General features: G+C 37.0%; 2 protein-coding genes across 2 annotated transcripts in view; one reads left to right on the forward strand and one right to left on the reverse strand.

Annotated features, from left to right (window-relative positions):
- The window catches only part of LOC139980726 (squamous cell carcinoma antigen recognized by T-cells 3-like), a 21,350-nt gene extending 4,150 nt beyond the window's left edge, over positions 1–17,200 (reverse strand). The window contains exons 1-20 of the mRNA XM_071992593.1: positions 17,016–17,200; positions 16,052–16,178; positions 15,330–15,434; positions 14,352–14,536; positions 13,362–13,467; positions 12,096–12,220; positions 11,364–11,519; positions 11,034–11,172; positions 10,157–10,282; positions 8,950–9,015; positions 7,739–7,797; positions 6,508–6,617; positions 5,191–5,386; positions 4,392–4,733; positions 3,452–3,650; positions 2,882–3,030; positions 2,235–2,318; positions 1,944–2,072; positions 1,505–1,594; positions 296–379 (exon numbers count right to left, since the gene is read on the reverse strand). Of these exons, the coding sequence (XP_071848694.1) occupies positions 296–379; positions 1,505–1,594; positions 1,944–2,072; positions 2,235–2,318; positions 2,882–3,030; positions 3,452–3,650; positions 4,392–4,733; positions 5,191–5,386; positions 6,508–6,617; positions 7,739–7,797; positions 8,950–9,015; positions 10,157–10,282; positions 11,034–11,172; positions 11,364–11,519; positions 12,096–12,220; positions 13,362–13,467; positions 14,352–14,536; positions 15,330–15,434; positions 16,052–16,178; positions 17,016–17,123 (2,685 nt within the window). The 5' untranslated portion in view covers positions 17,124–17,200. The remainder of the gene's footprint in view (positions 1–295; positions 380–1,504; positions 1,595–1,943; positions 2,073–2,234; positions 2,319–2,881; positions 3,031–3,451; positions 3,651–4,391; positions 4,734–5,190; positions 5,387–6,507; positions 6,618–7,738; positions 7,798–8,949; positions 9,016–10,156; positions 10,283–11,033; positions 11,173–11,363; positions 11,520–12,095; positions 12,221–13,361; positions 13,468–14,351; positions 14,537–15,329; positions 15,435–16,051; positions 16,179–17,015) is intronic.
- Positions 17,201–17,213: 13 nt separating this feature from the next.
- LOC139980728 (uncharacterized) lies at positions 17,214–21,760 on the forward strand. Its single transcript, XM_071992596.1, has 5 exons — positions 17,214–17,690; positions 18,771–18,946; positions 19,538–19,653; positions 19,994–20,210; positions 20,918–21,760. Exons 1-5 carry the CDS (start codon positions 17,564–17,566, stop codon positions 21,206–21,208), a joined length of 927 nt encoding a protein of 308 aa, XP_071848697.1. The 5' UTR covers positions 17,214–17,563; the 3' UTR covers positions 21,209–21,760.
- The last annotated feature ends 779 nt before the right edge of the window (positions 21,761–22,539 follow it).

Here is a 22,539-nt window from a genome sequence, read left to right on the forward strand (position 1 = left end):
ACTAGGGTCACATGTAACTATTAGAATATGGGCTGGCTAATAGATATGCGGGTGAGTATTTTTCAGGCATAGTTTCAGAATATTAACACGTTAATACCTTTATTTGCATGTTGTATGACATGAAGAACAGTGTATATCGGGTAGGGCAGAAAACCAGATTGAAACAATTTTTGACACTTATTGAAAGTTAATTACAATTGTTACAAGTTTGAAATAGTATGTGAAAAAAAAATTATTGACAAATGAAATTAATTAAGAAAGTTGTTTGTACCAGTTGTTTCTAGGATAAACTTACTTCATTTTCAAACTCCACAAAAGCCAGTCCTTTGGGCATTCCTGACCGATAAGTCACCATTCTAACCTCCTTCAAGGTACCGTGCTGTGATAGAAAAAAGATGTAACAAGCTGTATTCAGCTAACATTCATATAATAAACATTATATCAACATGAAAATGTATTTTTAACAGAGTATAATGCATCAAAATCTCATCCATCTCAGTCCAGTAACATCCATCTTAGTCTAGTTCTAGTCTCATCTGTCTTAGTCCAGTTCTAGTCTCATTCATCTTAGTCCAGTTCTTGTCTCATCCATCTCAGTCCAGTTCTAGTCTTAGTAATCTTAGTCCAGTTCTAGTCTTATTAATCTTAGTCCAGTTCTAGTCTTATTAATCTTAGTCCAGTTCTAGTCTCATCCATCTTAGTCCAGTTCTAGTCTTATTAATCTTAGTCCAGTTCTAGTCTCATCCATCTTAGTCCAGTTCTAGTCTCATCCATCTTAGTCCAGTTCTAGTCTCAGTCATCTTAGTCCAGTTCTAGTCTCATTAATCTTAGTCCAGTTCTAGTCTCATCCAGCTTAGTCCCCAGTTCTAGTCTCATCCATCTTAGTCCCCAGTTCTAGTCTCATCCATCTTAGTCCAGTTCTAGTCTCATTAATCTTAGTCCAGTTCTAGTCTCATCCAGCTTAGTCCCCAGTTCTAGTCTCATCCATCTTAGTCCCCAGTTCTAGTCTCATCCATCTTAGTCCAGTTCTAGTCTCATTAATCTTAGTCCAGTTCTAGTCTCATCCAGCTTAGTCCCCAGTTCTAGTCTCATCCATCTTAGTCCAGTTCTAGTCTCATCCATCTAAGTCCAGTTCTAGTCTCATCCATCTAAGTCCAGTTCTAATGCACTTAATCCACTGTGATTGCAAGAAGAGCTCTAGACTTTAGAAAATACTCCAATGACTGGACAAAAACTATCATAGACCTTTCTGGAAAATACAAGCCAGTTAGGAGAATTTTCTAATGCTAGAACCACTCTACGCTGTACTTTCACGTTACGCTTCAAAGCACTCGTACTGGCAGTATGAACAGTTCATATAGAAGCATCTGATAGAAACACAAGGACATTCATACTGCTCATACTGTCAGTACAAGTGCTTTAAAGCATGACTTGAAATTAGTTTGTTTTTACTTCCTGACTAGATGAATTAGTCAAAGCATGTCCATGGAACAAGAAAATTTACCTGACTAAACAACTTCTCAAGTTCCTCCTTAGTTGCAGATCGCGGCAGGTTTGAAACAAAGAGTTTATTCTTCTCCAGCTTCATCTCATACTGACCCAAGAAGAACAAATCAAGAAATTTATTGCTTAGTAATAAAATGTATTATTAAAGAATGTTTCATAGAAACACAGGGGAACAGAAAGTGTGTTTCAACAGTAAAATACTGCATATCAAATATTCAATCACTCTTCTCTTCTGGAATATACAAAGTCATCTCTGCAAACTGAAATGTGGGAGCAATTTTTCAAAAGTCAATGATCTCTCTGATTCGCTCTGCCTCCTGACACTCCTCCCCCTTCTCATTCCTCCTTCTCTCCCTCCTCATCTTCCTCCCCTCTTGTTCTTCCCACCTAAAACTCCTTTCCATGAAGGCATGTTTGTGACTGATACTTTCATTTACCTTGAATTCTTTGACGACAGCAGTCGGTTTCTTTTCTCTGTCTCTCTCCTTCTCCACGTATCTATCGACATACATCGGTCTCCCTGCGATGGACTCTCTATCCAGTGCGAGAGCCTTAGCCACCGACTCCTACGACAAAATACAGACAGAGAGAGAGAAAATGACTTTATTGACTCATATCAAGAGAAAATAATGATCTTTAGCGTATGATTCTGCTGCTTCTTGTGCTACTAAAACTCTACAGAACGAGCTCATTATGATGTGATGTAAATGTCTGTGTTCTGATCTTACCGAATCAGTGAACTCAACATATCCAAATCCTCTGGATTTCTGTTGGTAGTTGGTGACTAGTCTGACTTCCTGGATTTCTCCACACTATAAGAAAAGAGTTTTTTTAAAGATGGTGTAAATATTTAATGTGGGTGAAAAAAGATAAATGTACACAGATAAAAAATGTCTGTTGTAACATTTGTTAATCATTTCAAAACTAAATTTTAATGAATAGTATAATTAGAAAACACAACTACACTAAACTTCATACGCCAAACTCAACTTCCTCTTCTCTCCCCCTCCCTTCCCAATAATACCCCCCTCCATACCCCCCCCCCAGCATCTCTGACTAATTCCATAGACATACTCAAACCAAAAACAACTTAGAGCAACAACAACAAAAAACAATAACAGACACAACAGGTGTGTAAATTCAATCTCTTATTGGAAAGTTTTTTCCAAGGTTAAACAGTATACATGAATTGTTGGTTTTCAGCAATCTTACAAATTCAGTTAGGTTGTCCATCAAGGGACTTATTCCTGTCTAATGATAAGACAATGCCTGATATTTAGTCCTGTCTGCCATTAGCGCTAAGGATAGGGGGTGAAGCGGAGGGATGGATGACAGGAGATGTTGGCGAGATATCATAAGTTTGGTTTATCCTCACCTTAGAGAAAATCTCTTTAAGTTTTGCTTCTTCGACGTCATAAGATAAGTTTTTCACAAAGACGGTCTTCTCTTGGGTCTCCTTATCTGGGTCCAGTTTACGTTCCTGGAAAGATTTCTGTGGAACCATCTCTGTTTCCATTGGTTCACCTGTAATGATGGTATCCATGGCAATGACTTGCATTTCATAACAGCAGCTTGTTTCTTTTCCTTACTAAGATAACCCATACTAGCAAATTTTTTGAATGCTCCAATAGCTCTTGTTAACAGGTAATTTGCAGTGAATGACATTAAAATAATCTGCCCGTATTCATAAATGTAGAATAGGCTAGACCTGATATCTGCTTGAAAAAGTAATATGATTAAGGCAAGTAAGTGTTGAAGTTTAGGACGAAAAGTTAAAAAGATTTACTTTACGATTGTAAGCATCTTTAGTAAGAAGTGAAATTAATGCTTGAAAGTCACAATGCGATATGTGCTCGACAGTAGACAGACAATATCGGGAAATGACCAAATTAATTAAAGCTGATAAATAACCAAACTTGACTCTGTAATACATTTGATGTCATACCTTTAACATCATCACCATCAGATGAGGTCAGTTGTTGGACATCCTCAGTGCCTTTGGCAGGAACTCCAAGAGGAGTGAAATTCACAGACTTTGGTGATTTTGGTGACTTTGGAGGGCGTGAGGTCGGAACCTTGAACACTCCTGTGTCCTCCTGCTTTAACTTCTTGCTCTGATCCTCGGCTTCAGTCGGAGAATCGGCCTAAATTTAAAGAAGAAGCCAGCTTCAGTATGCAAAAAAACCTTCACATTTTATCGTTTTCCTGACTGGTCGTCGGTAGTGTGCCGTGCTTCAAGACTCAAACTGCCCAGTATTAACAAATTTGACCATACAGAGGGTAATAAATATGCATGTGACCTAACCAAGGTTCTGGTCGTTAACAGCGAACACTCGTCGTGTTTGCACTGTTCAGTTGTTCTGTGAGCCGGGGTCAGATTAAAGACCGTGGGTCTCTTCACGATGACAGGAAACTAGGTCATGGAGGTCAAGTTGAGCCGGGTCACCATCAGTGGATCAGGTGTGCATTGGGCTTTAGATGGAAAATAGAGGAGGACTACACACAAACCAAGTCTTTTGACTTTACCATGAGACTCATGGTTTCAGATATTGTTTTTTGGTGGGATCTCCAAATCTCACATGCAAAAATCTTAAGCCGTTTAAAAAAAAGTCAAGCAAGATATTTACATGTTTTTGTAAAAAAATCTTCAGGATCTCGGCACCAATCTCTGCTAAAATTGATTCTTGTCATGAAGCAACTCTTGAAACAGACAATCTACCATCCTCACGACAAATCCCTTGAGATAAAGTGACTCACTTCTCACCGTACCATCTCTATTCTAAGCTGATCCCCTCCTCTCCCATCCCTACCCCCCAAGCAATGATTCAGATACATTCAAACCTTGTACCATGACCCCTTACTTTAAATCATTCACCAAAACGTACCTTTCTCTTGAGAGCGATGTTTTCTGGTTGTTGTTGTTGTTTTTGTTGTTGTTGTTGTTGTTCATCCTTGCTTTCTTTCCTGCTCTCCTGTCTCATGTGACCTCCTTTGTGTCTTTCTTCTCTCTGCCACTTTCTCCCCCTGGTATCTCCATCCTCTTCTTTATTCTCACTCGATCCTGCCTTCACAAAGTAGCTGTAATCTCGCCTCTGGCCTCCCTCTGCCCGCCCTCCTCCTTCCCGCCCTCCTCCTTCCCGCCCTCCTCCTCCCCTTCCCCCTCCCCGTTTGAACGCTGGTCTTCTTCGTCCTGTCCACTCGTCTTGCCGTCTCCAAGAATCAGCAGCCTGGACAAAAAAAGACCAAAAAAAAAAAGCCAGGTGTAAAATTGTTTTGTTTTGTTTTTGTTAGTTTTCATGAAGAAAAAAAATTAAGATACTCCTACATTGAGCTTGGAACAACTGATGGAGAATTTACAAGACAAACATTTTTACACTTTACTGCATAAAGTGACAGTTAAGAATAATTGTTAAATGGCCTCGGTAGTAAAGCAGTGGTATCACCACAGCTGAGGACTACAGCTTTGGTACTATTTTAGTGTACATCTCTCATTTATTAATTAATATTCTGAGGGTTTCTATTTTTACACTCTTCAGCTTGTTGTAAACACAGCTGAGGAATACAGCTTTGATACTCTTTTGTGTTCATCTCTCATTTATTAATTAATATTCTGAGGGTTTCTATTTTTCACCCTCGTCAGTTCGTAGCTGATTGTTAATGATGGTCTTTTTTGGTTATACTCACCCTCTCCTTTTCCCGCCTCTCCTCCACCCTCTTCATCTGAGATTCCACTCTTCTCCTGGAGGTCTGTAAAGTATCTAGAGTGCCCTCTAGCCTCTCAAACATGAGCAGAGTTTCACATACTTGCTCCGGCCAGTCACTAACGGCGTTTACAGCTCTGTTGAGTATCTTGCGGCAGTGTTTGGTATCTCCGTAGACCCTGAGAACATTTCAAAGTGAAATATCTGCGTTTATACCTGGCATCAACTAATAACTGTTCTTTCAAAAACATGGCCTCAGGAGACTGATAGTAGACAGGGGGTGGGGGAAGGAGGAAGGGGGGCAGGAAGTGTCCAAGTGAGGGTGTGCCAAAGTAAACATTTTATTACCCAAAGGTTATATTATTAGGTGATTGTGTCCCTTTTCAAGAAGGCTGAAATTTTGTGGATCAGTTTACTATTGCACAAGTTAACCACCTTATTTCTTCCTCTGACACACATCAAAATTGGCTCAAAAAATGACCATGCTCACCTCTGTTTAATCATGAATTGGCTTCATTTAATAAAATATTCATTATTTCAATAGTTGCATCTGGCTGAATGGATGATGTCATCAGGTCAATTCAGCTGAAAATGTCTTTGTTTTAACAGAGTTTTGTCTTTGTTTTAACAAGGGCAAGATATTATCTAGATGGGGCTTTCAATTAGCATTGTGGAATATTTTTCTCTTCACAATAAATTTCACATTGTTTGTGACCAGAAAAGCATTTTTAAGATATGATGATTACATGGCCTCTGAGTCCAGATTTTTGTTCTCTGTTTCACTGATATCATGTTGTTAAGTAACATTGTATTTCATTAACTAGAACATGGGTGATATTGTGGCTCAAAAGGGTTTTGCAAAGTGAACTGAACCATCTATCATGGTTCATTGTTCACCCTACCATGAACGAAAACTGTTTCGTTCGCTGTGTGTGTCACAGATAATAACCCAATTTTTTGGGACACTGTTGCTTACCTCTGTCAAATTGGAAATTGTGGAAGCCTGTTGTCTGTGACTTCCATACCATTTTCACTTTGAAGAGGAACATTTTCAAAGTTTTTGGGATGAGGTTTGGTTTGAACTGAAATTACCTCAACCTCATTTCCTATTTTCTGATTACTTGAATAAGACCTAAATATCCTAATGACCAGGCGGAAAACCTCATGTGACTGGCAGACTGCGTAATTTGTTCAAAAATGACACGAACTAGAAACCAAAAAATACAATGCAACTTAAAAAGAGTTCAGAATCCTTTCAAACAATCTAAATAACGAGAAAAGATGTGGCAATAAAGTTTACCTCTCCAGATTGTAATAAGCCATCCACATGTGTGCATGAGAACTGTTTCCTGCTGACAATATCTCATTCCAAAGCTCTCTACACTTTTCCATGTTCTGAAAGTATTTTGCCTGCAAAACAAACAAAAAGTAAAAGAGGAATAACAATATGGAAAATACTAAATTCACAAGAGTTCACAAGGGAAGTGACCTTTTCTGCAAACAAGAGATACCTACAAATCAAACTTTGACATCACAAAGCGATGTGGAACTGAATGTCAAACAAGATGATGTAACAGTTAGGTGGTCTTAGGTTTAAGGTGGCATACTCCTATTACAGTCTATATCCATCTGCTTAATTGTTCTCCTTCAGGAAAAGTGCCAAAAAGCAGCAGGAGAACATCTTTTTTGACCTGTTATCAATCATGATCTAGTTTTTTGTGGCTTGCATGTTGAAGAGCATGAATGGAAGTACATGTGGTGACATAATTGGGTCAATTCAGGCAATTTTAGACCCCTTTAGGCCTCCCAGGAGCAGCGTAGGAAAATTGTTTACTACTGAATGAAGAGGTTTGTTTACAAGTGACGAAAAATTCTGGCTCGGATAGCAAAAAATCTACATTGTTACGATACGGAAAATTGATGGTGCCATGAAAGGCCAACTTGTCAGCTATCCGGTTATGGGTAGCGTTTAGCTAGTGAAGACTTCTATCTAGACTTTAACAGAGACCACATTACTTTTGTGTGTGTAAGTCAATGGGGCTTTTAATGGGCGTATGCTACCTTAAAACCTCACCAGCAATCAGATTCTCGTGATCTATTTCAAAAAAATTGCTACACTGCAAAGATGCTGTGCAGAGTCTTCCTTTGGCATCTTTGGTTGCAACTGGGATTTGATTCCCTTCTTTCGATGGTTACTATTAAAACAACTTTGTTCAAAGAAGCTGTTCTACATTGATGATGAAATGAGTTACTTTTTAACCAAAGTTCATTATTTGACAGAGTGATGAGAGTTATGCTCTCATGGGCAGATGGGAACATTTATCAGTGGTCCTGGAGCAGGAATGGGAGGGACTCTGACACCCCTGCCTCCTAGCTGTCTGAACACTCCATGTTCTATCCTCGATAAACCACATGGATAGGGTTCTGAATGAGCTGATGATCATGCAATACTAAACTGAGCTATACCAATAAGATTTATAGAACAAACAATTGAAGGATGAACAAACATGTGTGCACTACCCAACACTCACCTCAAGCACAGCTTGATACTGCTGGAGACGGAATGTTGGATCTGCTGAACTCCCAAAGTCTGTAAATTAAAATTAACATTCAGAACGGATGTAAATCTATCCATCATGAGCATCGTTTACAAAAGACATTTCCCAATTGCAGAGCAATGAAATAAAATAAAAAAATTCTTCTTGTAAATCAGGAACTTTGGTTTATCTCAGAAACATGTTCAAAATTTGTCTATTCTACAATTCATTTTCATTGTGTGTTGATACATCTCTGGTAAGATTTTCACATTCTGACCTGCTTTGACATCAATTCGTGTTTGACAACCAAGGGCGGCGGAACCGGGGGGGCACAGGGGGGACGTGCCCCCCCCACTTTTCCTCAGGGTTAAAAATGTGCCCTTTTTCTACATAAAAATTGAGGTGTCTCAAGTTAGCAAGAGGCCAGGGAACCGTAATGAACACTCAGGAAGGGCCGTTTCTGGCCATCTGAGGGGTTTGTAAAACCAAAAATTTTCTTGTACGCTCCGCGCCAACCGATGGTGGCGCTCCGCTCAGATAGTCGTGCATACAACTTGGATATTGCAGAGCTAGTATGCATATTTTCTATGAAAGGGGTGGGGGGGGGGGGCGTTGATGGAGTGATGTGTATACGCAAAAAAGATAATACAATAAGAGTTATAAAGGGTACTAAATATAAGGCTACATCAGTCCAATCGAATTTCTGCAAAGTGCCCTTTGATGTCGGTGCCCCCCCAGATTAAAAGTGCTTCTGCCGCCCTTGTTGACAACCCACTCCCCCATCCCCCCCCCCCCCCCGGAAACATAAGCAACAGGGACCTAGCACTCATGATGGGAAGCAACATATAACACCTGTCAAAATTAACTAAAATCTTCTCCCCATTGCTGAAATCCTGAAACAGCTAATATCTAATACAAGGGTCTAAAAACTATGGGACACCACCCAGACATGCATAGCAAAAAATTTCTGTGGCCAGTGAGATATTTCCATATGCTGAAAATGTTATTTAAGGTTTTCAGAGCTTGGGGACAGAGGTCAATTCAGTTATTATTTTCACAAGAATGCCTTAGTCCAAGCTATCTTTCATGAGTACTCTGAGCATCAAGTCTGAGGGGTCAGGGTCTGGTGGGGTCATGGCTCAGCACTCACAGAAGATCCTGTGTCGTGGGCCTAAAAGTTTGTGGACCACCTAGTGAATACTCACATTGGCCGAGGTATTCTGCTGCCTTTTCGATTGTGGCCTTCAGTTCTTCTTTTGCATCACTGAAATCTGTGAAAAGATTTAATGTGTGGGATTTATTTTATATAATAAAGAAGGTACACTATAAGGTTGAACATAACAGAAACAATTTGTTTAGTTTACATAAACAGACTCTGACTGCAAAATACCAAACAGATTGTGGGATAAAATGGGAATCCAATCAGATATCTCCGAAGTACACAACCTATGCTCTATATCAAATGACCTATCTAACCACTAATTGGCAGCAAGTCTTATCAATTGACTGCTGGGTGTGCTTGTTCAAAGTTACAGGACCTACCATACAACACACTTTTTTCTAAAAGTTGAATTTGTATGAAACAGATCATTTGTATTGTCTATTGTCTATAACAGACAGGACAAGGTGCAATTTGTCTAACAGCCACTCTTGGGTTATTTATATTAACTTGTTATCCTTTTTGATTGAGGGGGGTGGTATGTTTCTTTAATTATGTACTGTACAGAAAATAAAAAAAATAAACCAAAGGTCATCGTCAGTATAAAGAAGCACTTGCTTTACCTTGCACTTGAAAGATTGTGTAGCACAAGACTAAACGAAACTACTTCAATGTCCATCACACTGACCTGACCTGACCTTAACCTAACCTGACCTAATCTAATTATTTATATGTATAATTCTCAAAGCCAAACTCAACACCAACAAAATTTGTACAGTTACATTAAAACTGATCACTTTAAGACTAACAATTTATTTTGATGTTTATATACAAAGACGACCTCAGTGAAGTAGAATAAAATAAACATGACAAATGATATCTGATAACATCCTCGGGTGCTCTGTTGTTTGTATGACACCAAAAGCAATGCCCCAAAAAGCCAAAAAGCCCCAGGCCCTCTACCAGACATCAGGACCCCAGGGCAGTAGCCCTCCTGACTCCCCCCCCTCTCTCTCCAGAACTGGACACTAGAACATTAAAAACCTTAAAAATTGTACATGAAAAGAGGATCTGACATCCAGAAATTGACTTTCAAGGAGCATTTCAGATGCCTAATAAAACTAATGGCTGAGTACATTGAAAATATTTATAACCAGCACTAAAGTGTTACTATGTTGTTGGGACATCTCGAGTCATGAAATAAAATGACTTAACAACAGATGGCTTACGTAAGGTTTTAATTAATAACCAACCTGTTTCTGAGGCAGTGTCCTTTAACTGGTCCAATCTTCTTCTCATATAGTCAATATAAGACTCCCACAATCCTAGAAAATCAGACGATTCTGTGAATCCACCTAAGAGGGACTTCTCAAAGGTTTCTGTAACACGAATGGAACGATTACGGTGAGTTCTTATATGCAAACTGGACCTATGGGTCACCATGGCACCAGTGTATATACTAGATCAGTGGTATGACACATGTAATCAGGGTGCAAGGTTTCACTTACTGATGAAGAAATGTGCAGCAAGTTTTCATGTCTCTATAAACAGTGAACCATACTTTTTACCATTTTTACAAATTTCAAGCAAACTTTACTACCATACATATCATTTTGCACCATCTTTATGTCAGTTTATCTGATCAATTCATATCTACATGTTCATAGCCTAACATTAGATCTGCAACACTTTCATACCAGATGTACCTAAGCCTAGCCTTATTTGCAGCGACCAAACTATTACTGGAAACAGTTACTGCCATCAAGTGACCATGCAAATTACCACAGACCTGCTACCTCTCCCGGTTTTACCTGGACTTGTTTGTTAGATAGATAGAGCAAAATTGCATAAATACTGACGGATATTTTTGTTGATGGTAATTTGGCCACCTTACAACCACAGACTTGAACGCAGAAATGAAAGATTGTCAATAGCAGCAGTCACGTTCAACCATTTTGATCTTACAAAGCACACTGCAATTTCACTGAATCAGAGTTTGGTCACTTCAGGCTGCAATACCTTGTTCTCCTTTCACCAGATATAATTCGGTAACCTGACCCTAGTTTTACACTTAATATGGATGCAACCGAACATATTAACATGAAGTTATGAGATTCTCCAAATGAGTACCTTTGATTGTTTCATGAGGACGTTGATGATGTTCCAGAGCTTGCATGTATCCCTTCCAGAGTGTCGGTGACCAGGGACAATTTCTAACAGATCTGTTGTAGACGCTCAGGTGCATATCAGCTACGGTGGAATGGGAATCCTATGGGATAAAAAAATGAAATCATCATAAATTAAGAATCTCATGAAGGAATGGATTTGGCTGAATATGGAATTCAATAAACTTATGATACTTCAGTAGTAGTAGTAAATCACCCCCTTGACTTAAGAGCTAAGGCAACTTGGGATTGAATTAAGTCCCTTGAATATATGATGTTGTCTTGAGGATCTTACAAGGTACTGTGTGTAGTCTAGCCACAAGTCCGTTGCTAGGCAATGCTCTGCCACGGCCCTCTCAAAGCAGCATCTGACAGTTGCAGGTTCTCCATCTTTGATGATGAATGTCAAGTAGGACTGCCACTCGGCTAAATTAGAGCCATGGGTGTTAACCTACAAGAAAAAGGGAGAAAATTACTAAAAGACATACAACAGATAAAAAATGACAAAACTTGTCTGCAAATATTAAAACCAGGTGTGAAATACAAAGAAAATTCAAGTACTGGTAAATTTCTTTTATTATTATTTTTTTTGACATTTTTTGAAACGAAACTTGAAATGTTTTTATTCAATGAATTGCATGATGGAAAACTACAACATGGACAAATCATTAGCATCTTTTTGATGGATACTAGAGCATTACAAATGTTCATTACTATATCCATTATTATCACTACATCATAGACATATTCAATGCAAAATGCTGGTTTTTATATTGCGATGTTTACCAATTAGTAATGATAAGGTTTGAAACAAAAGCGTCACTCCACCTGGTTCAAAATCACTTTCACAAAAGTGTCACATTTGAGTCTGGTTCATGACAATAACAAAGTGGAACATGACCCTTTAAGTAAAAGGCTGTTTTCTGGATAAAGAAGTTAAGAGGTAGATAACCAGAGAGATTAAAGAAAAAGGTCTGTTTCTTTGTCACTAATGGCAAGTTTTTCTTATCCATATCTGTTCCCTTACCAGAGCAGATTCATAGGGTTTGTACTTTTTCACTTTAGCCAGAGCGATCTTGTAGTTAATCATAACGTCTTCCCCGGCGACTTCACATAGCCATTCTTGATATTCCTTTAAAGTTTCTTCCATGTCTGCAAAAAAACAAAGAGTAGTAAAAACACAACTATAGAGTTAAAGAAGAAACCCATTTTGAATTGTGTTGTAACTTTGCCTCGTTTTCCTAGTTTAGTTTCAGTTTTTAAAGACAACAATGGAAGAAGCATCAATTTCAGGGAGAGGAGGAGAGAAGAAGAAAACAGATTTACAGGCAGCTTCCCTTTACAGAAAAGAAAGCAAAGGAAGAAATTTTGGAGGGTCACTAAAACTTCAGCAGAAAAGGGGACATTGCTGATATTTGTAGAGAAAGTGAAAATATGTTGAAAAGTAGGTAAGAGAAAAATAGAGGAAAGAGCAAATCTAAAACGAAGGAAAGGAAACTTGAAAGATGGGGGTAAAAAAAACGAAAGAAATCTTAAGAAAGAAGAAAAAAGAAAAATAGCGGGAAAGAAAATGCAAACTATAATATTTACGTTAAAAATTGGTCTCCTATTACATGTTTCTCAGAAAGTGGAGATTTTCAGTTTTCAATTTACTATTGTCAAGGCTGTTCCATAGTTCTGCAGCAGCAAGCCATACACCTTTGCCATTGGTCTTTTTGTGCTTACAACCATTAACTTACAAGTAACCAACTATTAAAGTATTAACTGTGTTTCATCCAACTTACAAATGCTTTGTTTCCCCACAAATTTAGTGTATTACTTTCCCTATGTAACCATTGAAGGGTACACTTAATTAAATCATTCCAAGTGCAAAGGGATTAGGATAAATTTTACAGATTACATTTGCAGGTAACTTATCTCTCGATCAACAAAACCAAGATAGGTGTCACTATATTTGATACCAAAAAATTGTAGCTTTCATATATCAAGTTACATATTTTAGACACACCTTACACAAGAACGAAAATATACCGGTAATGGAAGGCTTCAACGAAGGAAATCTTAATTGTATACCAAGGGTTAGAACTGCGACAGACTTCCATTGTGCTTGCAAATATGAAATTGTTCCATAACCTTGCAAATATGGGGTATGTAAGCCACTAAAGCTTTAGGCATAAGCACCCTACCAGACTACCTTGCACACACCCCCCTACCTTCCCCCATTGTATCATCTATGAATAGTGAAATTTGATTCTGTCTGGCCTTTTTACTCCAACCAACGTTTCTCTCTTACCTTGCAAAGGAACACGAAGTTGTCTTTTGAAGATCTTGTTGATCCTCTCCACCTGTGCGTCAACTTCGTCTGTCTTTTCTTTGGTTACCACAGAGCCAGGTGGAGGCTGAAATTGAGTCGAAAACAATCTTAAAATTCTACAGAAATTTATTCCTAACTATTCACCATGTACCGATTACCTGAACGTTACAGATTTTGGATGTTTCGTAGCAAGCCAAACATGTGTACCAAATACACAAACCAGAGTACAGCAGAATTATTAATTGCAATCAAATAATTCTTGCAAGACGAAAAAAAAAAAATACAAAGTCTGTCAAACACTTATTTTTTGCTTAAATTCTGTGCACATCTTTTAGAGAACTTTCTTGGGTTTGCTTTATTTTATGGATTGTGTGAGATTATTTTAGATGCAGCAAAGAGAGGCCTTCTTCTGCTCAAGTAACATGACCTTCCTGGATTCTGTTTAGCCCTAGTTTAATAAACACGCATTGGTACTTAAAGGAGATATCAACAGGATCCCAATTTACTCCATCAGTTTTTTCTTTAGCAAAACAATTCACAATAGGACCAAAAGTGAGTTTTCTCTGCTGAATAGTTTGTGCTGGTACATTTCCCTCTACATTAAGTCTAGCGACCATTACACATAAATTTGTGTATCATGCATGAATACATTAGGTAGGACTTACCACACAATTTTTGTAATTCTAATAACCATGTTTTGTTTTGTTTTGTTTATTTTTTGTTTGTTTTTTTTCTTCTTCTATCTTCTTTCTTCTGTCTTAGTTTTGCGACACATCTTCCAGTTTAGTTTTACTCTTTTACATATATTTTGTTTTGAGAGATTTTTATGCATCCTCTTGAAGAAACCTTGTAGTAGGCAGGCACATATATAAATGAATGTATACAAATTGTATACATTAGTAGGCAATACCCATAATAGTTCTTGTCATATAAAGCACATTACATTATAGGGACTTGCAAAGATTGTACCTGAATTGTCGTTAGGAAAGCATTTTCACACTCTCTGTACAGCTCCCAAATAGCATTCCCTTTTCTCCAGTGGAGGCCTACAGCAGAGATGGCACGTTCATTGACATCTCTTATCTTCTCTACTCCTCCTGGTAAATTCATCCCACCGACTGAAAACTGGGCATATTCTAGCCACAGTTGGTCAGCTAATTTGGAAAAGAATTTGAATAAAAGAATGTTTATGGATTTGGTTGTCATTTCACCCAATTTTTTCGACCCTTATTTAGAAGTAAGATAATTTATAATTTATCACACCAAAGATACCCTACTACATGTTGTCACCAAATGGAAATTAATAAGGTTGTTACTGACTCAATTCAATTCAATTCTCAAAAGTATGTCACCGAGAAGTTTCTGTCAAATGCATAAAACTGAGATTTGGAAATACCTAATAATTTTGGCTGCTTCTTCCTTATTTTCAAAATTAATTAATGATTCATACAAAGAATTACATGTTTATGGAATTCTATTAAATATTACTGAAAGTTACAGAAGTTACAGAACTTACAAAAGTTTACTCAAACAGCCTCTTTTAACAGTTTACATGGATTATTTACAAGTCCCAACATTTTCCCACACAAGGCTGATTTGTAATTATTCTTGATTGTCCAACACGACCATATCTTGTTGGAAAATCAAATCTGTCCCATAAGTTTGCATAATCTCAAAGAAAAAAAAAATCTTTGATTTTCTAAAAATGGTGACATCCATCAGAACTAATAACATATTAACATTGACATTTAGTTATATATTACACATGAACAATCAAAAGGAGTTTGAATCTACTTTTTAATGAAGGAGTAAACCAAGAGGAATAGTGATAAATTATTGTTATAGATGGAGGTCACATTAAAACCTTCTTCATGCCCTACTGTAGATTCCACTGATTACAATGCAATCTGTATATATAGCAATAAGATATATTGCTTGGAAGCTTACATAAATAATCTTGAACAGCTCTGTCAAAGAGCTTTTCAATCTTCTCTCTGGATTTGCCATCCTCTGTAAACTTCCGTTCATCCTCTATCCAGTCCAACCATAGTCCTGGAAAAGATCACACACAACTTTTAGTAATTGATCAGATAAAAAATTAACTTGACAAACATATTTAGTCATTTTATTCATATAACCATCTTATGAGGAAAAGAATTTTATTGCATGAGAACACTGTAAATACAAAGTATATTTTATTTACTATATTTATGTCTACAGTATGTTCATCATTCTGTGGACTTAACTGTTAACACAGAGGTCATTCATCACATTTTAAGCCAATATGGCAACTCTATGATGTAGGCAGGACTTAAAGCGTGTGAAGACTCGCGCAAAAAGAAATGTCTAATGCCGGTAATTTGACCTTTTTTTCGAATGAGGTGTAACAGAAGTGTTAGACACCACCATCGATCCCAGAAAACAACACACAGCTCGCTACCGTCGGTAATTAGACACTTGTGTACATTCAGTACATACCGCTGCGGTCATTACCCACAGCACAGTGTACAAACGATACAGCGATGGACATCTCAGGTCCAGCTAAAGATTACAAGGTATCACGTTTCATTACTGTGCGATGCGACACGATGGTAATAGAATCTTAGAAACTACAATTAGCTTCATCTCCAAATTGTAATACAATTTGATTTCAATGTTTATATACTCACTATCAGTCAGTGGGAATATTGCACTCATGTCTTCTCTTGCCTTACAAAGTTTGTCAAACTCTCCCTCTTTTCTCAATACAGTTATAAGTTGAATGTGTAGGTCATACTGGTATGGATTGGCAGCAACCTGCAAAAACAAATATATTAATAAGTGTACAGTTATACATGAAAGAATATCTTGGTTTAAGCACTAGTTAACAGCTGAATAGTTTTCAAATTCGTACTCAGTCACTTGTCAAAAGTTCATTGAAAGGCATGTAAAATTGCTACATCAAATATGCCAGAAAGGTTCACAAATGGTCACCAATATAAAATTATAAAACTAGCATTATTTGACATTTTTGAGGCTTTTACAGAAATATATTTCTTCAATTTTATCCATTTGATGTACAAACAGTTATCCTCTGAGACACCTCCATGAAATTTCCATCAAATCTTGACTGGGTCATGTTTTGGTAAGCCTACCGGCTAAAGCCAAAAAAAAGGTAGTTGAGCACGTTTGCCCTGCAGAATGAGGAATAAGTATTTGCACAATCAAATTCATCCAGCTGGGTTGAAATCAAGAGATGCATCATGTTATCACCATAGGACTCAGAGATGGATCATTGGGTACAGTAAATACTGACGGATACACTCTATTCGCCCCCCTCTAATGTGCAAATACTACAAAGCCACAATGGAAAAAGTGCATGTGATGTGTATTGCAAAGCTGTATAGCAGTTTCGTTAGACAGAATGACATCTTCTACTATGAACAAAGTTTACTGGCTAACGAAAAATGGTTAATACATTTGTTATTCCACGGCAGCCATGGAATACTGTACTGTAAGCACGAATTTTGATAGAGCACTACCACCTTCGCATAACAGGTACTAACAGCATATTTATACATCCATGTGGACACATCGTATCACATTCACATTAGTTTCTAAAACATAACGATGAATTGTTCTGAAATGTCTTGCCTTCTGTGTTAAGTCTTGAATGACTTCATCGTTTGCATCATCGCCACTGCTGTCGTCATCCTCAGCTTCCATAGTACTTTCCTCATGTTCAAGTGTCGTTGTTTCCATTATTAAAGAAATTTAACCTTCTGGCTCCTTTTCAATTTCAGTCTTCGTCTGGGCGCTTACATTTTCGAGGGCGCTGCAGATGTAAACAAAACCAACTAAAAAAACTTGATAGTCTGGTAAGGATCGGCTGCTACTGCCAGCGGAAGACGGTGATGCAATACTGTGAAATTTCGTTATTTTAAACCCAGCGCTCATTCTCGAATGATATGGCTTTGACAGTCTTACACCATTTTGGTTCTAAATTTCTTTCTTTATTTAAATGTGCTATGCAATAAATGTCAATCTGTGTGGATCACCCCATCAGTATAAATAATAGCAAAATCTAACTTACGCTAGGCCTAGGCATAAATTAACGTACATAGGCTACTTACATTTTCTCCTGTCCCAACTAAGCCTACCCTAGTTGCAGATCCATTACTTGGTAACGGGGCTGATCCGAAATGGAGGGAGCAACCTCATCACTACGAAATGCAAACGATTTCTCCCACAACGAGAAACTCAGTAAACGGTTGGCTTACATACTAAGATATGGAGCAAGGAAAGAAGGGCTCACTGTCTCTGAGAAAGGTAAGTCGGAAATTATTTTCATACGTGGTCAAGCTTTCTTTGTCCAGCGGACAGGAAATGAAGAATCACATGCTCATGAATAATTTGGATTCCATTTTAAGATCACAGATAATCCATTCAACTTCTTTGGAGAGTCAAAGTTATTTGATATGTTTTTTTACATATTTCATTCTCGGACAAGGAGTTGATATGGTTAGTCATTTTTGTGATCTAGCTATTTCCTTTGCATGGACTTTTCAAGTTTGATCATTGGAAAGTGAAGAACATCTAGATTCTAGATTGCATATATATTTTCTTAAGCATAAGAATATGATATTTTGTGACATCAGCACATTAGACTGTTGCAAATGATTATCTATTCTAGCCTATAATATGTTGCTTATAGGCCTACTCATCATTTACATTGGAATGCATTTAGCCATGGCAGTTGGAGATGAGAACATTCAGGACACTACGCAAAAAATTCACCCTAGAATAAACCTCTTTGTTATTGCCAGTGTTGTCACAAAGTCAAAGTCACAAGTCAATTTTTTCTCAAGCCAATTTTAGTCACAAGTCAGGTTATCTTATTGCAATTCAAGTCACAAATCAATTGTAACAGAAAAAAAAGTCAAGCAATAGATATAGGGCGAATGAAAATCAATCGATGAGTTTCAACAGGGCATATTCAGATGTGGTGCCAGTCCAGTGGATGACATGCATCTGTGAGCTCCAGCTAAAAACTAAGAAATGAAAACATAGCTAAGAGCCTAGGCGAGCTCATACAATTAACAGAGCTTGCTCTCACTTTGTAAGTCAAATTTTAGTAAAAATGAGAAACAGAACAAATTGAGTATTAATTACATCATCCAAAGCATTTCTTTTTATTTGTTTGTTTAATTAGCAAGTTGGTAATTGTAAACAAGTCATTTGATATTATCTCCAAATCAAAATCAAGTCTTCAGTGAATCATTCATCAGTAAGGCAAGTCAAGTCACAAGTAAAAAATATGTGACTTGAGTCTTACTCCAGTCCCAATCTTTGACTTGAGTCAACAATACTCTTACTTGCTGAAATTGATCTTGTCCTGCACATCTTTAGGTTTTGTTGACATAGATGAGTTGATGACCCTTGACCTCATGAAGGATTACTCAGTGGATGAAATCAAGAGGGAGATTAGCATCTCTATATCTGCCTCTGGTAAAAAGAGATTTCAGATGAAGACAGATGGAAAAGATGTATCAGTGAGAGCTTCTTACAGAAGAAGATTTGAACCAGTGAGTATAACTTGCTGTCTGCTGAAAGGTTTCGTAATTCTTGTACTGGTTCAATTAACTTTTTCTATGTTTTATCTCTCTGACAAACTTCTGATCTGTATTAAAATAGTAAATTCTTCCATTAAGTCTTGATGGTGTGTTCCTTTCTTCCTCTTCCGGAGACTACTTGGCAGATGAAACAGTACATTTTATATCTATTTCCGTCCTGCATTTTTTCAATTCTCCCTCAACCCCTCCCTTCTCATACATGCAAACACACTTTTCTTTTATTTAATGATCCATAAGATTTTTACAATATTTTTCATTCATGCCAAAGAAGCAAACAAAAGCATGACCTACCTCAATTTCTGTGTAAATTATTTTTATGATCATATTTGAACTTCATATTTTGAATCTACCAAGATATATTAGGGTTATAATATACCTACAGTTTATTGCATTCTTGAACTTAAAGAATTTACAAAGAAAAGTGAAACAAAGTTGGCAATTTGGGTGAATGATTTCCTGCATTCCTTTGATTATAGCTGTTATTATTATTATAAAATAAGTCAGTTTCTTTCGTTTTTTAAGAATTTTTTTTTCTCTCCATAGAATCCATTTCATGATGGGACACAAGTCACTCGATTAACAGAGTTTTGCCTGTGTTATATATGCAAACATATTGAAGACTACTGTTTAGAAGATTTTCCTGATGAATATTTGGTCAGGTCAGCAAGAGGTGTTTAAAATACACTGCAATTTTATATGCTTCTTTAAATCTTCATCTTCAAAAAATCACTTGGTGTCCTGTCTTCACATGATAGAGCACCATTTGCATATTCATTATTTTATTTTAATACTATACTTTTCAAAGATAGTAAAAGATTTTTACCATTTTCAAGATATTAATTACTAATATTTAGGCATGATTACTTTTACAAAACATGTTCAGGTAAAAAAAAACATTTCAAGAATTGGGATGTATGAATTTAACATTGTACCAAATTTGACAAATTTTTTGCATCAGCCCTCAATAATTTTGTCCCTCTTTTCCTCCTTCCTCTTCAGAGAAATCATCCACAAGATGAAGAGAGATAAAAAGCTCAGCAACAAAGCTCTCCTTAATCTGGTTGGTCCTGGGTTAGAACTTCTTGATTTGGAAGGTAGTTTCATCACAGAGAAGACTCTAAATATTGTTAAACAACAAGGTTACAATCTCAAAAGTCTCAGCTTAAAGGGAGCTGGCTATCTCCTAACTGACCATAATTTTGTTCCTTTGATCAAAGTAAGATTTTCACCTTATTCTAAGAAAAGTGAATTAATTTCAATAAAAGTATGAAAATAATTTTTTTCAAGAGAGTTTCATGAAGATGTGTTCGACCACTATCTTTTCTCAGTCAATGATAGGTCATTAATTTAATTAACAGAGTTTAGGTGAAAATGCATACTTTGACGCTCTTAGTTACTTTCAAACATTTATGAAATAATTAAATAAAGAAAATGAAATAAGACAAATAAATCACTTAATATGGTAAATTCTTTTGATGGTGCCTATAAAAATGCTTGTTGAAATATGTATATGAGGGACTCATTTTTTACTTTAATTTCTAGCATATTTGAAAGCAATAGTTTAAAACTGACAACAAATTGGACACTTGATTTTAGTATATTTTAAAAGAGTCAACCTGAAGAAAAATCAGGATGGTTCATGTTTCTCAAGGCAGGCGAGAAACAGTAGTACAGGCAGGTTTATTTGTGATGTTGTTGCAGAAGTAATGTTGTAGGTAGTATATTCGCCAGTTAATAGATGATCAAATTCCAACCTTTTCATTACTGAATAGGTTAAAACCTTTGTGGTAGAGCCACTGTTTACTCAAAATGTCGAGTATGGAAAATATACATGTCATTTTTACCAGAATATGTGAGTAATATAGAATCCTTCATTTTTCTTATTTTTATTGTAATCCTTTCCTTTTTCAATCTCGTGCGTAGAAACTTGGCCATCTCGAGACTTTGGATATCTCCGGCTGTTCACATCTGACCTCGGTTTCATTTTCCAGCATTCCAAGAGCTTTACCATCCTTAAGGAGAGTACTCATGTCTAACTTACCAAACCTCTCGGAAACTGATATTCTCGTCGTCATGAATGAATCGCAAAATCTGAAATATTTACAACTCTACGGTAACGACGAACAGTTAACGAGAGGAGCAATAACAGGAATTTTGGGACTCGGCAAAGAAAAGCGGATTTATGTAGCTGCAACTTCAAGCGCGATATCCTGATTGGATTGTAATGGTTCATTAGTGGTATCATACTTAGGATGTGATAGCCGTCTTTTTATATCAGGTTTTTTTTTTATAGAATATGTCTTCCTTGCAGGTCATCAGTGTTGCCCCCAAATATGCCAAAAAGTCAGATAACGGTCTCGCATGTGAAGTTCCAAGCAGCATTTTACTGCCACTCTAAAACCAGTTATCCACAATGGGACTTTTCTTCTTAATAATCCTCAATATCAGGAGTACAGAGCCTCTACAATACTACCTTTTGCAAACTTCCAGCAATGTTTTTTTAACGTGCTAAAATTTTGTCTGATACCCGTTACCGGTTAAATCCATTTTCAAAAAGATGGTTGTCTATTGATGGGTGCTGAATAATCATTATGAAGGTGTGTTCTAGCTTTTTCTGATTATGTACAAGTTACTGGCTTATATGCCTTGAAATTGAGAAGTTAGTCTTCTTATGTTTGAAGGTTATAGGACCTAAGTTACTTTCCCAATGTTTTCATCTGCTCTGGCTGAATAAACAGAACAAATAAAATGTGAATGACATCCAAACTGATTCTTTTTTTATTCTCTTTGTTATATCCTAGCTCCACAAGCTGTATTACAAAGAATGCTCAATGGAGTATCTTTACTAAAATTTGGGCAACAAAACATGATTAAAGTAGACAAGTTTCAAGTAGTAGTTACTTGACCTCTGCAAAATAACTGATTCTGAGAATAATTTTGTGCAAAAAAAAATTGATCAAAGTGAGACTAAAACTAAAAATTCTAGGTTTTTGGGGTTTAAAGTTCAGGAGACTGGGCAAACATATAAGTCGCTTTTAAGATGGCAAATCTTGCCTACATAGGGTCACCAAATATGTTTGATGGGTTTCCAAAATATTCGGAAGGAAAAAGAATTTGTTGTGTCCTTTGGAAAACAACAACATGATGGAAAAATCTTGAGCATAAATTACTTTCAAAATCGAAAAAAACACCATTTTATAACGAAGCATCATTATTCTTTAATCATATACAACTGTTCAAAGGTGAGATAGATACCCCCTCCCCTATACCCCTTCCCCATGCCACGACATCCACCTATGGAGGATTGCTAAAGATGAAGGTAAAAATTGTAGTCACATAGCAGTGTCACATCTAGTGTGTCTGCCACTGAAATATCCCACATGGGGCGCAGCCAATTTTGTTTTGTTTTGACTGGGCGAGGGGGGGGGGGTAGGGGTAACATGTCAATTCTTCCAGGGCAGGGGCCTACAGGAATATTTTGGTATATTGGAGGGTTCTAAGATGCAAACTGTGTTGCTATTGTTTGACAACGTTTGTTGTATATG

This window comes from Apostichopus japonicus, chromosome 15 (genome assembly GCF_037975245.1).
Source record: "Apostichopus japonicus isolate 1M-3 chromosome 15, ASM3797524v1, whole genome shotgun sequence".
Lineage (NCBI taxonomy): Eukaryota > Metazoa > Echinodermata > Holothuroidea > Aspidochirotida > Stichopodidae > Apostichopus > Apostichopus japonicus.

Excerpts from the sequence above, each read along its gene's own strand:
- LOC139980728 (XM_071992596.1), top strand. The coding sequence starts at position 17,564 with ATGGAGGGAGCAACCTCATCACTACGAAATGCAAACGATTTCTCCCAC. Across the intron at positions 18,947-19,537 it reads ACAGAAGAAGATTTGAACCA|AATCCATTTCATGATGGGAC; the intron begins GTGAGTATAACT and ends TTCTCTCCATAG. Across the intron at positions 19,654-19,993 it reads CCTGATGAATATTTGGTCAG|AGAAATCATCCACAAGATGA; the intron begins GTCAGCAAGAGG and ends CTTCCTCTTCAG.